Below are 14,441 nucleotides of genomic sequence, written 5' to 3'. Positions count from 1 at the left end.
GATGAATGTTTTTTGCTCAAGTGAACAATGTAAGCAATGACACAGAAGGGACTAATGCAGAGTATTATGGGAAAACATTTTCAAAAAGTGGGAGAGAGATTAAAAGCTTTCTGATGTTATGACAACACACAAATAAAGCCACTTTTCCTCACCTGTTGTCATCATTCAATGGGAGGGAAGCAGATGCAGAAAGAACAGGGTGTTGAAATCACGTTGAAAGGTGTTGCAGGATGAGGACTGTATCCATACCTTACGTGAGACAAGCTTGGAGGCAATCTTTGCTTGGTAAGAGGACTGAAGGCATGAGTGACTGATCATTTCTGAAATGTGTTAATAGAGTCCCACAGGCTACCTGAATCACATTCAAGATGTCAATCTTCCTGTGATATCTACAGCAATAGAAGTAGATGACAAAACTAGAAAAATTTCATTGCCATCTGCTCAAATAAACCAGAATGTTCTCTCCTCACCTCCCTTCTTAAGCTCTTTTAGTCCCAAGCTTCAAAGCCTTATTTGCATTCATGCAAAATCTATTTACAGTCAACTTCACTGCAATACTGGAGCTTCTCCCCCATACCCCTAAGACACAAAGCAAAGCTGGCCAGGTGTCCCTAAACCACAGAGCCAGCTGCTCCAAACCAAGCTCACAGGAAATAGCAAGGAAAATATGCAGCATTTGACACATCTGGAATAGATTGCAGAGTCTTTGAAAATACTGTCCCAGTTCCCTTCCTCCTGCTGATGAGATTTCAGGCTTCCAAACTGATGCATCAACTACAGAGGATGAGATAACGTGTACATTTTTAACTCTGCATATTCTTTCTGACCAAATGAGATTCTTTCCAAGGTAGTACACAAAGTATGTGTATGAAGCTTCCTATAAAATGCATGGAACGAACAGAAGTAATTCCACCAGAAATTGCTACTTAATATGGGAAAATTGATATAGTTGAAAAATAGGGCTAGTTGATTTTGGTAAGCATAGAAATTGAAGAAATATTGCCTGCTTTGCAAGGTTGCATTACCTCTTCATAAGAAATGTCCTCACAGTTTGTTGTCATAAAACATGAAATGAAAAGGAGCAGGGAGGATTGGTTAGTACCTATTTTGCCAAGCAATTTGTCTGTAATTCCATGTTGACACAAATACTGCAGCGTACATTTCTCAACATGGAGTACAAAAAAACCCCAAAAAAGCATTAAGTCATAATTAGCAAAACAAAGCAATGCTTTATTATTCGCTTCTTTTTCATCTGGACAATGAATGCAAAAGAACACAGAAACAAACAGAAGTTTAGAAGGAAATCCCAATACGATATTGAACATAATACTTAACTTTCTTCTTCCATAAAAAGCTGAGAAGTAGAAGTGCCCCTAAAATTTTAGTCACTAACAGTTATCTCTGAAAGATTAGGAAAATGAAAACGTTTATATATGTATATTTTAAACATTAATTATAGATACAAAACTCAATACAGCACTAGCTTAACACAACATAAACCTCACTGTTTTTAATGTTAGTAATAAAAAAACAGAACTGTAATTAAAAAGAAAAATGGAGGAAACTATTTGTACATTTTTCCTCAAAGGTGCAACCAACAGCCAATGTATTTTTGCAACTGAGATTCCAGTTGTACAAAGGACTGAGAGATGTCATCTTCTATTTAAAGAAGAAGCATAAATTTCACAAACTTTAAAAGAAACTACATGTGCATGAACTGCAGACAGTACCCCTTAAAGAGATGATATTTATAAAAACATAATGGCATTCCTTAAATGAATAAAGGGAGAAGTAAAACACATTTTCTACTTTCAGAGCTTTAAAAGATTTTTTTTCCCTTCATAGATTACTTCCCAAATTACCTTGCATTTAAACTTGTTTATTCTTATGAAATGGCAATGTATTTATTCTAAAGAAGCATTATAAAGTAGTTGTATGATTTTTTTTGAGAAGCACTCAATGTGGATGTTGTATTTATAGTGACCTCAAGAATGTAAACCTCCAAAATTACATCTACTACTAACTAAACCTTTAACAGCCAATTAACAAAAAATATGTATATAGCTCTAGGATTAAACAAAATTTAGAGAATATGCTGTTACAAAATATATTTTGACATATTTCCTAAGAAGCAATTAAAACAGTCATTTATGCAGAGTTATTTACAGGGGACTCAAAGTGTATCAGTTTTAGCACAAACCAGTATATTGGGCTGAATTCGATAAAATATTGGCGAATATAAGTTTGTGACAAGGAATTTTGGGGTTTAGTAAACTTAAAAATGTTCTATACAATCATTAGATGAATCTAAATTATATAAAAAAACCTGTCTAAACTGGTTAATCTGAATCATTTAATGCATTTCATTGTACTCAGAAGTTCAGATCACCAAGTCAGTGGTACACACAAGCTGTGGAACAAGTTACCACTCAAATCTTTCAGATACAACAAGCACAGATTAACTGAGTCTGACTGTACCTAATCTATACTTATAGATACTTTGTTCTTACTTCAATACTATCTTTTTAACAAGCACATATACAAATGTGCTAAAACAAAAGGCAGCAATTATAAATATTTACTAGAATGACCAGAACTGGTACTTGATCATAAAGCCATCCTGTCATTCATTTTTGAAGCCATATTTTCATTAATTTGTCTTCTGGTTTTAGTAGTCTTCTATCTTATTAACTTGGAGGGCTAGAGATCATCTGGAAGTTTCACACCAGCATAGGAAAGGAATGTCTGTTCGATGCAGTCTGTAGATAAAGAAAAATTGCACTTCAGTTCATCGCCGTGACTCACCAGAAGCAGCGTTGCTAAGTGACCAGCAAACCTGAACTGCAAGCAAAACAGCAGCCTCCCTACCCCCCATGACAGGATGGGAGAAAAACCACAAACATTTTCTGTTATTCTGTTATGATTTCAGAAGAACACCTGAGAATATTTCAAACTGTAGGGGTGTTATTATTTATTAAAACTAAGAATTAGTGTAGAGGAGTCACTTTAGAGGAGCTTACTTGTCTATGCAAGAACAAGGACATTTAAATGCAATAGCAATTAATTTGAACTTCTTGTTCCAGCACTTAAGATGCTTCAAAAACATAATATTTATGTGTTCATCTCTCTAAACAACCCACTGACCTTATAAGCCCACAACCCACGCATCTCAGCGGTGCTTACAGGTAAAGAAAAAATTCAAAGCCAGATGAACTCTGATAGGACAGCTCATTAACTCCAGTAAGTCCTGGGTTAAACAGCGCTTCTTCCCAACACAGAATTTTAACTGCAGAAGAGCAAGGAATCCCAGACTGCATTATCCTACACTTTCACTATTCTCTTCAAACTACAGTTCTCAAATACCATTTAGTCCTAACAACTCTTTGTAAAAACAGTATTTTTTAACTTTACTGTACTGAAAGCTAACAGCTATTTTCAGTCACATCTACAAATTACAGTATTCTGAAGAGGTTACCACAACACTAAGAAAAGAAGCCATATCTAACTGTTGCAAAAAGTCAATGCTGCCATGTAGTTGCTAACTTATATTGAATGCTAAAAAGCAATACACATCTCAGTTAATTAACTTACTGCATAATTTGGGGGAAAAAAAGCAAATTTAAAAGAAATATAATGTCACAGTTACATTAACAGATTTTTTTTTCATAATCAAGTGTATATTGTATAGCACACATTCATCATTAGCTGTTTTTAAATGTTTGTGCTTGTCTTCTGTAAAAAGAATCAGGTTTTTTCCCCCAGGCGAATAGTGTCTCTGTTTTCAGACTTTGAAAATGTGTTGCAGCTTAATTCAAAAAAATTTATCAAATCCTGTGATCAATCCTGAAGAAAATTTATAAAATACTTTTTTTTTCACAGCAAACATAGTTTCTCAGATATGCCAAAATATAGTCTTTAAGCATTTTTAGTTAAGTGCAGAGCACTGAAAATGCTGCAATATGTTTTCTAGGCTAAATTTATCTTGTCATGCAATTTAAATTTTTAAAAAAGTTGAATGCAAATAAGGACCCCTGGTTTAAGTTACATAGTGAAGTCCAATAAATCCACTTAACGGATAAATAGTATTAAAAAAAAAAAAAGAGTGGATACGTGCCAGGCTGATTAGTCAGCTACCGGAAGGATACATAAAGCACATTGTTGCATACACAATAATCATACTTGTACATGACTGTCTTAATCCAGTCATGTAAAGAGAGACAGTACTCAACTATTGTTTGCATGTTCAGACCCATGTCAACCAGATTTAATATGCAGGCAGATGAGTGCTTCCTAACTTGCTGATGACAGGTTGACTACAAAAGCCAGTTTTTCCAGCACAAATGACAGTATCCTGACAGCAGCAGATACTGTTTCTTAGGAAAAATATATTCCTCCTAATATTTGTTGCGGAATATTAGTTCCAGGGTCAACTAGAGGCATTGAGGATGCTTTCAAGTAAGAAACTTCACATATCTCCAAGCCCATGAAGAATATATATACACAGTATTCGTGACAGATGTTCAAAAACCATGCAACATCTGCTTCATGACAGGAGTTTGACTGTCTAGTTCTAATATTTCTTTCTTCTTCATTTTCCTGGGAAAGATAACCTCATCACTAAAAATGGCTTACCTTCAGTACAAGAAAAAAAATCTTGTTCTGTGAGCAGCTGCCATGCTTTCAGACATATTTCTGACTTTAAGATAATTAACAAAGCCTCGAAAGAACAAGAGGAGTCCTGGAAATGTAGAAAATGCACAAAATTAAGTATATTAACATAAATACACACTATCTCACGTTATTCTTATTTGCATAATTTTTAAAACAAAGTAAATTTAAGTCTTCATTTATCATTCACAAATTCAACAACTAAGTCAGCTTTCATCTTGTGATGCAAGAATTCAATTTTATGAAAGGTTTTCCACCAATTTTAGTGATTTAGACTTCAAGTGTCATCAGCTAAAAAGACTGCTTGAAAATACTTACAAAGATGAAAAAAATCCTGAAACATAAAAGAATCTGTTTTGCCAACTCTTTTCAAGTAGAGCTCTCAAAATAAATTACTAGTGTGTTAGAAGAGTACCTGCTTCACAAAATGTACCTTTAGCAATAAGCACAATAAATGTACTGTGAGTCAAAAGAGGGAAAAATAAGAAAGTAAAGATTGCTCTAGCAAGAAGCCAGTAATGAATTATAGTAGATTAGGACTTGAGATTTAACTATCTGTAAAAAAACACCAGTCCAAGAGAAGGAAGAACAATTGTCAAAGAAAATTACTCAACATATGTCAATACTACAGTTTTTGTCACCTCTAAATTTCAAAATCTTTTAAAGTATTTACATTTCACTGCATTTGAAAGAATATTTCAGCTAAGAGGAAAAAGATGTACATAATAGTCACAGAGAAGTTACATTTCCAATAATGGCACCTTGAAGATATATGCTTATGTGAATACACACATGTGCATTAAAACTTCAAAGGTTCAAATGAAAATCTAAACTGAGGTTCTACAAATTCAGTAAAGGATTTAATTATTTTCTTTCCTACATGATGCACTTTTCCATCCTGCTATCCTGGATGAGCCCTCGATTTTTTGTAACAATCAATTCCTCTCTAAATGATTTTTGTTTATGATTGTTTTAGCTTTCCTCAGTAAGATCTTGACTGCAAGTCTGCTACAAAACTTGCTACCCAAAAGCTACCAGAGACAGTCCCCCTTTCAACTGAAAAGAAGTTGAAACAGCAAAATGGGGGCAGGCAGCTCTTTAGGTGCTTGATAGAGTATTTTCGGCATCATAAACGTTGGAAAATCAGTCCAAGTTCAACCCATATTTTACATTTCTCTGTTAAAGGAAGAAAGAAAAACCACTCCACTTTCCATGTGATCCTCAATAAGAAACACTGGCTAACACTTAAATTTGAAATTTAGAAATGTGTCTCTCCAATTTTTTGATACATGACAGCTCTTTGGAAGTAGACCACTTTGCTCTTCCGTGACGCACAAGCAGATTTTTCCAGCTGTCGAAAGTAGGAAAGCGAGCAGAAACGATCGATGAACAGCAGAAGAGAGGAGATGGCAGTAGGTGGGCTGGAGGATGTCAAAGGGCTATGCAAAAGAAAGACTCCAACTCATTCACTTCTGGAGAGAAGCTGGACATAGTACTTTGTGTGCTCTAACAAAAGGTTATCCAAAACAACAAAACACAGATCTGGCTGGCAGTGTTCCCATGACATGATAATACTCCTCCATGTCATTATAAATAGCTTTTTAAGGTAGACTTCTTCTATGGTGTTCTAGCAATACCATAAAGCCACTTCATCAGTTTAAAAATTTTGTTGGCATACTTCATGCAAAACCTACATAAGACAAGGGAATGCTGACTGCCAGCTGCACACTGTATGCCTCAGAGTGCTTTTTATTCCAACTTGTGATTTAAAGAAAAAATAAATCCTCAAACACTTCAGACCAAAAATAAGGCTTTCCCAAATAAAAGTGAGCTACCTCCTGAATATGTGCAAAAGACCAGTAAAAAGAAAAATGACGGCTTTTTCCATAGAGGGAGCACTAGGGGAAGAACACTATTTTTATCCTAATGAAAAAAGGTGTCAAACTTCAATTTCAGACACCACGGGCTTTGTTTTAATTAAAGACTTATCTGGAGATGTTTGTGCCTGCAAAGAGTCATTTCACCTACTTCAATGCAATAACCTCAAAAAATACAAAAGCATTCAAGGGACTGATGCTGTGAGCTGTTAAACATTTGCAGGTTTTATGTATATCAAGCAACCAAGTGCACAATAGCAGAGAAAGGTGGACATTAGAGATGAATGCCCTTAAATGCTACTAAGAGGCAGATAGAGAAATTTTTTGGTAATGTTGTTTAAGATTTTTGACATTTCTTGCAAGATAAATAGTGAGTCACAATGAAGATCTCAGAGTTGGTCTTTTTTCTTAACTTACTCAATGCTTCATTCTAACATTTGCTGTTAGCCACTTGAATCAATTGACTCAAAGGGAAGAGTGCCACCTACTGAACCAGCAACAGTTTACCATGCTTCCAGAGCTGGAAACAGAAATTAAAATGCATAGCAGCATTCACTTCTGTCAAAGAAAATCATTCCAGATTCCATATCTAAATTACAAAATCCACACTTGGAGAAAAGTTATAGTGGTTGGGCTTTGGTATACCTTCATTAAAAACAAACACTAGAATTTGATGTGCATCAGACTTGAAACATGGGCAGACAGAGCTCTTAAGAGAAAGCTGACATCATGGGACCACTGTGATCAGGAAGCATGAAACCATTCTCTCATCCTACTGAGCAACTGCTGATGCAGTTTGCATTTCAAAGGACTCAAAAAGGACATTTTGTGACCTGTGCACAAGACAGCAGACTCCACCTTCCTGGGCTCAGACACATTTTTTAAAATTTAATACTTGACATATAGGTTTATACATGTAACTACTACTTATCACATAAGGCCAAAGTTTCATTACACAGTTCTGCACCCCTAGAACAGTAGAAGCAATTTAAAAAGCACAAGTTACAAATCTCGGTTTTACACATAATCCCTTATGCAGAACAAAATTTTTTGAGCTGAAGAGTATTTGAATAGTCCACAGTTCACACAATAACACCACTATGGTTACCAATAACCTCATGAATAGTATGGAAATAAAAACAAAACAAAATTATCACCAGCTAAGGAAAAGCACATAGCTAATCATGTTACAAAACTCTTATTTACAGCTACATGATTCATCTTTGAGTACTTCCACATCAAAACAGAAATGAATTCAACTGCCACTTACCAAGTACAAGAAATATCCACCAAAGCCAGTACTGTCCATTGAAATATCCAGTAAAATAATCTGAAAACTGAAATTCATAGAGGAGGCTTAGTTGCAGTAAGATAGATGACTAAGACATATTTAATGCACTATGCAAATAGAGAAAGCAAGGAGGAAAGAGCAAGTTAAAATAAATATATCCTACTAAAATTCAAAACTAGTATATGTACAGCAGTCTATTACACAAATAAAACATTCCTATTATCAGTTGGTTTGCAGCAAAGTAATGAAAAATCTCTAAAAAATACGTGTGTGTACCCATGTAAAATATATATGTATATATGAAAACACTCTTGTATTATTTGCCAGTAATCTGTCATTTTTTATTATAATGAGTCACCACTTGTTGATTTTCCCCTTTTCCCCTCAGTGCCTGCCATCCCAAACACATTACAGCAGCCTGCTGCTTTAGATATTAACACGAAAAGCCACATTAGTTTAATCTTATCAGACAGGGATGTTCTGCTGACCCTACAAAAGGGGAGCTTTTGACCTTCTGTATACCCCCTACTGTTAATCGCTGCCATGAATACCAGCCCCATAAAGACCCCCAACTCATTAAAGTCTTTTCATTTTCAAACCAGCATTCAGTTCCCAGCAGTGAGCTGAACGCAACTAAATGAACCTTGAAGTGCCATTTCAACTGTTCCTGCAAGTGACCAGGCAGACAGTTTTGTCCTCCCTGTGATGTGGGAGGCAGCTGGAGGGCAGGGTGTGATCGTACTGGAGACAGGTATCTGTGCCTTTACCAGACTCCAGACTTCATGCTTCACTGATAAAAAGGCTAATCAAAAGTCTCCAAAACCCCCACAAAAAGTAGAAATGGGGAGATGAGTGAAGAGTTGCCAGAAGGAGGAAAATAACCTACTCAGCAGCTTTGCACACTTCCCATACGCTTCTACCCTGCTGTCATTCATTATGTTTACTGCATCCTGACTTTTGTGCTTAGTGCTTCCCATTTGCCCTTTCTAGGACATTTCAGTATATCTAACAAGAAGTAATGGGAGGGGAAATAAAAAATCCTGAACAAACAAAAGAACCCCCACAAAAACAACAAAACAAAGAAATCCAACAAAAAAAACCCCAACCAAACAAAAGATACTGGGCCTCATATACAACCAGATGAAAATCTAAGACATATAAAGAACTGTAGATAAAGGTGTTTTTTTCCTTCAATTAATCCACATGTTTGCTCCAGAATAAAGCCAGATTATATGAATTCTTTGAGCCAGATTATGTGAACTCTTTGAGTATATAAGAGTATAAGTATTCATTTTGACCATCAATCAAAGAAAAAAAGCAAGAAACAGAATTGCTAAGTTGAACTAAAGAATTGGTATTTTACATTATCCATATATAAATACGCAATTCCTAGGATTTTGACAACACATTGACATTGATCCCATCTCACTTGTTAGTCAGTATTTTCGATTCTCTAAACATTATATCTGTGTGTGCTTATAAATATATATCTATATTCATACACACACAAACCTATCAAGATACTTTTCTAATAGTTACAATTTCATTTAATTGAAAAGAAGATTCACTAAAACCAACAATCAAATACTTGCCCACATGCACTGCTCCCCTCTCCTTGGGCAGAATCAGCCATGGCTGCAGAACCTCCCCAATAGCAAAATTGTGCTTTTGTTCGCCCTACCCCCTTCCTTTTCCCCAGTAAAAACTGATACACATCAAGCATACATTAATTCAGGCTGTTTAGACACTAAAAAGTTTTGTACTACTGACCCTGAGTGAAAAAGAAAGAGCTTGAAAGAAAAGGACAGAACAATTTGGTGCACACAGGCCTGCCTGTGTGTCACATTAAAATGACTGTCAACACACACCTCACAAGCTTTCTGCTCTTGTCTCTAGGAAGGGAGACAATAGGGGAACATTATGATCTTCATTATGAAAAACTCCATCCCTGAGGTCTTGAAATTGGCCAGCTCTAATATTTCAGAATTAATAATGGATTACATACAATAATTTAATTATAGTCTAGAACACAGTAATTCTGTGTTCTAAAGGAAGTTTAGCATATATAATTTGTATATTTGTTTTGAGCACATTTTCCAGCAGAGAGGAATAATAAAAGTGACACAATGAGCAATTTCTGCCCTCTGTTCAGTATGCCTTAAGGGAAGCTGAAAATATCCCAAATGAACGCATAGCTGAAAAATTTATGTTTTCCCTCTCTCTATTAAGATATATTCTATCCCAGCCCCTGAATTCCAACAAATACATCAGAATCACATCTGGTCCAGCAGCATTTCCCTGCTCTGAACGAGCAAAAAGGAAATTAAAAAAAAAGTTCTAAGTACGCTGTGCATATCCAGGAAGGACCATGCAATCTTCCAACAATTTTTTTACTATCATGCTAAGTCTAAGTCAAGTTACTAACACATACACTGAGAAAAAAATATTTAAAAAAAGATTACTGGTGGCAGAATATGAAAGATATGTAAGTTATCCAAGATCTTTTTCTTCATTAAATGGGACAGGATTTTAAATGTTGTGTCTCACAGATAAGCCGAATTCAAGATCAGAAAGCACCATTACATTTCATCTAACATCTACTTAGCTAAGTAACTTGCATTCAGCTACTGTGCCTTTTGGAAAAGTATCGAGTTTTGCAGTGAAAACATCAAGACTCAAGCATTTAATATTGTAAAAATGTGACTAACTTCATATTTAAGTTGGACTTGGTCCCATATGTATCTTACAAGGAATAAAAGAATCAAATACAAGGAAGAAATGCTTTCTTATATTCCTTTCCCAACAGTCTAAGACATCTATAAATCTTCATGCATGACACTATAATACCAGTGATATTTTAGGTACTTGCTCCACTTCTGTAGACTTTTAAATACTTGTACAAGGAATGAGTCATTTGGTATTTATTTTACTAGAAATGTGAACATCAAATGGTATGTCAAGTAAAAAAAGAAAAAATAGTGGTTTTCAATTCCCTTATTATATCCTTTATGTGTTTGTTGTACAGAGTCTGTATTGTGTGAATCAAGAAACATACCCGTACAATGAGAATCCATTTGATCAGGGAGAGACCAAATCCACAGATTGCACCATACCTTCCAGCTATGGTATTTGTTATACAGAAGGATAAACAAAATCCAATCCAGTTGAAAATAAATGCCACTATAAAATAAAAGAAACAGTAGCTTCTGTTAATCTGTAGAGCTAAGCAAACAGACTTCACAGTAATTTCACTTTTAAACTACTAAGGACATGCTTACACAGTCAGTTAATTCTCTTCCGGTAATTCAGGCTTTCAGAGATTGACTTTGAACCCAGACATTCCCCGGTATAGTCACTTAATGACAAAGCAAATGGTAAACAGGCTGGAACCTACGACTTTACACTAGAGAAAATTCCAACATAAAAGAAAGTATTATACTGCCATAGACATCTAACCAGATTATACTGGACATGAAAAGTAAATTCACAAAAAGGACTATAACATACAAGATTTGGATTAAAACAAAAAAGAAAAACCCGTTCTGCACCTTTATAACCAAAAATATAGTTACATGCACACATATGTGCATGTATAAAGGCTGCAATGTTTAGCTTTATCCATTTTTGATCTAACAGAATAAAAGTATCCACTCTTGCTCCAAAAACTTAGTGTAGAAATGAAGGTAAGTTGAGAAACTGATGTTTCATGAGTCTCTTAGATCTATATTTATGCCTTCTCTTTTAGCTCTATATTCATAAGACATAAGTAGCCTTGGCAGCTTTACACAAGTTAAAAAAAAATCAATGAACAAAAAGAACATTGAGCATAACTACCACTAATGCTTCAATTAACACTTTTACACAACCCCCAGTTTAACAATTTAAAGTTTCATATCTGCATATGTACTTGGCAATCAGCATCATCATCTGCATTGACTTCAGGCTGCATGCATTATATCAGACTGTGAGAATTCACAATTAGGGGAATGACCCAGCTTAGAAATCAGTGAGGGCATCCAATAAGAGAGCCACCAAACAGAAGAGCTGGAGAAACTGGTAGAGGAAGGTAACTCAGGAATTCTGGAGAGAATATGACAGTGGAAAGTTGAAAACATTAGGGAACTCCACAGTAAATATAAGAATCACAGAGGAGGCTAAAGAGGAAGGAAAGAGGGGCAGCATGGAACAAAACCCCTGCCAACAAATTCTCAGTGTTTAAAATCCCATACTTAGCTACATGAAATTCAGGCATTAAATCATCAGAGGAAAAATGAGTCTGTCTCTTCAGTTAAAGTTTGAACACAGAACTAGGAACAGAAAATTGCTCAAGTTTTTTTTTAATTAAAGCATTTTGAAATACTATCTATTAAACCCCGTTATTTTTATACTTTAAAACCTTATTAAAATTTTTCCAATAATCTACATGAAGATGCAATGATATGCTCACAAATGCAAAATCAAGTCTGTGAAACTGCAGCAGGATTCCATGAACTTTAAACACATGGAAGTTCCAGTTTTGGAGGACTTCACATCAAAATAGTCATTTAGTTCAAGTGAGAAAACATCTTGCATTGCTCAGAGGCATGGGTAAAAGATGGCGGCAACGAGAATTCTTACTTTTATACAATTAAATCTAAAAGGACCCCAAGAAACAAAATAAAAAACCCAAAACTTTGAGCAAATGCTGATCCAAACTGGCATATGCAGAGGAAACAAACAAAACCAATTCAACTCCTGCTAAAAACCACCCCTATAGAACAACATTGTGACCCCAACATTTACCTATTTTTCTAAGACACATTTACATTTGAGAGAGCCTAGATAAATTGTTTTGATTTCCCTATTTTAAGCAAGTTCTCCAAACCCACCATCTTTTAACATTAACAGATTTCAAAAGCTCCTTATTCAATGCATTCTCTGATCCTGCCTCAGCATAAAAGCTCACTGCTCTTTCTCCCCTCTACTCAAGCTACCAAGGGTGACTTTTACTATGGTGAGGTATACCTAAAGACTGGTATCTTAAAAAGGACACAAGATTCACATGTTTCTAATGGTCTATGAGCACTAGAGAAATTCTCAGAATATGTACAATTTTAATATATTTTTTTTAATTACCTCAACTCATTTGTAAATGCATTATAAAAATCAGAGATTTCCCAATCATAAATACAGGAGGGGAAAAATAGCTTTTTATAATTAAAAACGAGCACTAACCATTTTACCTTACTTTCAACTTGAACTAAAGGAATATTCAAAATAGAATGCATAAGTCACCGCGTAAGTATTTGATGGATGTTTAACATAAAGGTATTTGCCCAACTCTTGAAAGTAAAGGCATCAGCATGTTCCAGTCCTGTTCACAGTAGGGTTTTTTTCTCTCTAATCAGTCTGCTGTTCTATCAAGTTACATAAGTAGCTAATACCAGCAGAAAAGACAATGTTATAAAAATTGTAAACTATGCAAGTTCACATATTCCAATAAAACTGAAGTACATACAGAAGGAAAATCTCATTATTTAAGTTTTTATCTGCAACCATTTGCTAGAAAACTTGTACAGTCAGGACCTAAGCAAAAATCTGTGTCTTCAGATTTTTGTGTGTGTCAGCAGCACAAGGAAGACGTAACTTCCACTGCTCTAAAACACAGGCAATCAGGGAGATTCTCCCAAACTGCCTTGGTGTTGCATCATTTTAACAAACTTAAGAAAGGCAACTATAATGTCTACATGTTTTCCATATTTGCCATTACTTCTCTCTTACATCTCATGTCCCACCACTACTTTGAAAATCATTTTCCTTGTTTCATTCTGGTTATGAAATACAATATTTACTTTCAAAAATGCATTTTCTGAGCAGACTGCAACTCCCTCCAATTGCTTTTCTCTACATCAAGATCAGCCTCATTTGCCCATCTGTGTATCTTTTTCCATCATGTGCATCCATGTGTATCTTCTGTCAGCCATGCAAGCTCTGAGCTTTACCAGCTTACACTGCATCTGGTAAGAGTTGCTGCAGTAAATTCCTGTATAATTCCTGTCTCAACTTATTACTGCAATGAAAGTTCTTCATAATTTTCATCCCTATGTTGTCATAGAGAAGCCACAGCAAAAGCTCCCCCATCAAGCTGAGGGAGAAAATAGACCAGTGAGGGGTGTGATCAGTAAAAGGAATTATGCACTAATTTCACTAGAATTACCAACTTCCTTCTCTAGCTACTAGAGACAACTAAGTCGTTGTACAAGCTCCTTGCTGCAATAAATGCTATCCTCCACTACTTTTCTGCATCCACTTTGTGCAATGTAAATGCCACTGCTCAACTGCTCGAGATGATCTCATCCATCATACAACATCAGCTTCCATGACATTCCTGCACAGACAATGTACCTGCCATGACACTAATAATGGGCTGTCATAAGGAAAGTCATTCCTAAAACTGAGGGGGAAAAAATCTGGTGAGCTGCTACAACCACATCATGACCCTAAAAAAGAATTCTAAACTTCTGCTTGCCCATTTTCTACACACAGCCAGAGTCTGGGTGCATCCTTGTAGATCTCCTCTGCAAATCAAACCACTGTGCAAGATTTGTTTTCTATCCCAAAAGTGC

At 35.5% G+C, this 14,441-nt stretch overlaps 1 protein-coding gene across 2 annotated transcripts in view; it reads right to left on the bottom strand.

Annotated features, from left to right (window-relative positions):
- Positions 1-1,223: 1,223 nt before the first annotated feature.
- The window catches only part of NDFIP2 (Nedd4 family interacting protein 2), a 45,086-nt gene continuing 31,868 nt past the window's right edge, over positions 1,224-14,441 (bottom strand). For both annotated transcript variants that reach the window (XM_058822674.1, XM_058822678.1), the window contains 4 exons: positions 10,892-11,016; positions 7,816-7,882; positions 4,633-4,738; positions 1,224-2,759 (listed from right to left, as the gene is read on the bottom strand). In XM_058822674.1, the coding sequence (XP_058678657.1) occupies positions 4,635-4,738; positions 7,816-7,882; positions 10,892-11,016 (296 nt within the window). In that variant the 3' untranslated portion in view covers positions 1,224-2,759; positions 4,633-4,634. The remainder of the gene's footprint in view (positions 2,760-4,632; positions 4,739-7,815; positions 7,883-10,891; positions 11,017-14,441) is intronic.

This window comes from Ammospiza caudacuta, chromosome 2 (assembly GCF_027887145.1).
Source record: "Ammospiza caudacuta isolate bAmmCau1 chromosome 2, bAmmCau1.pri, whole genome shotgun sequence".
Classification (NCBI taxonomy): Eukaryota; Metazoa; Chordata; class Aves; order Passeriformes; family Passerellidae; genus Ammospiza; species Ammospiza caudacuta.
Note: the sequence above shows the minus strand (reverse complement) of the source record. Positions and strands in the feature narration are given on the sequence as shown.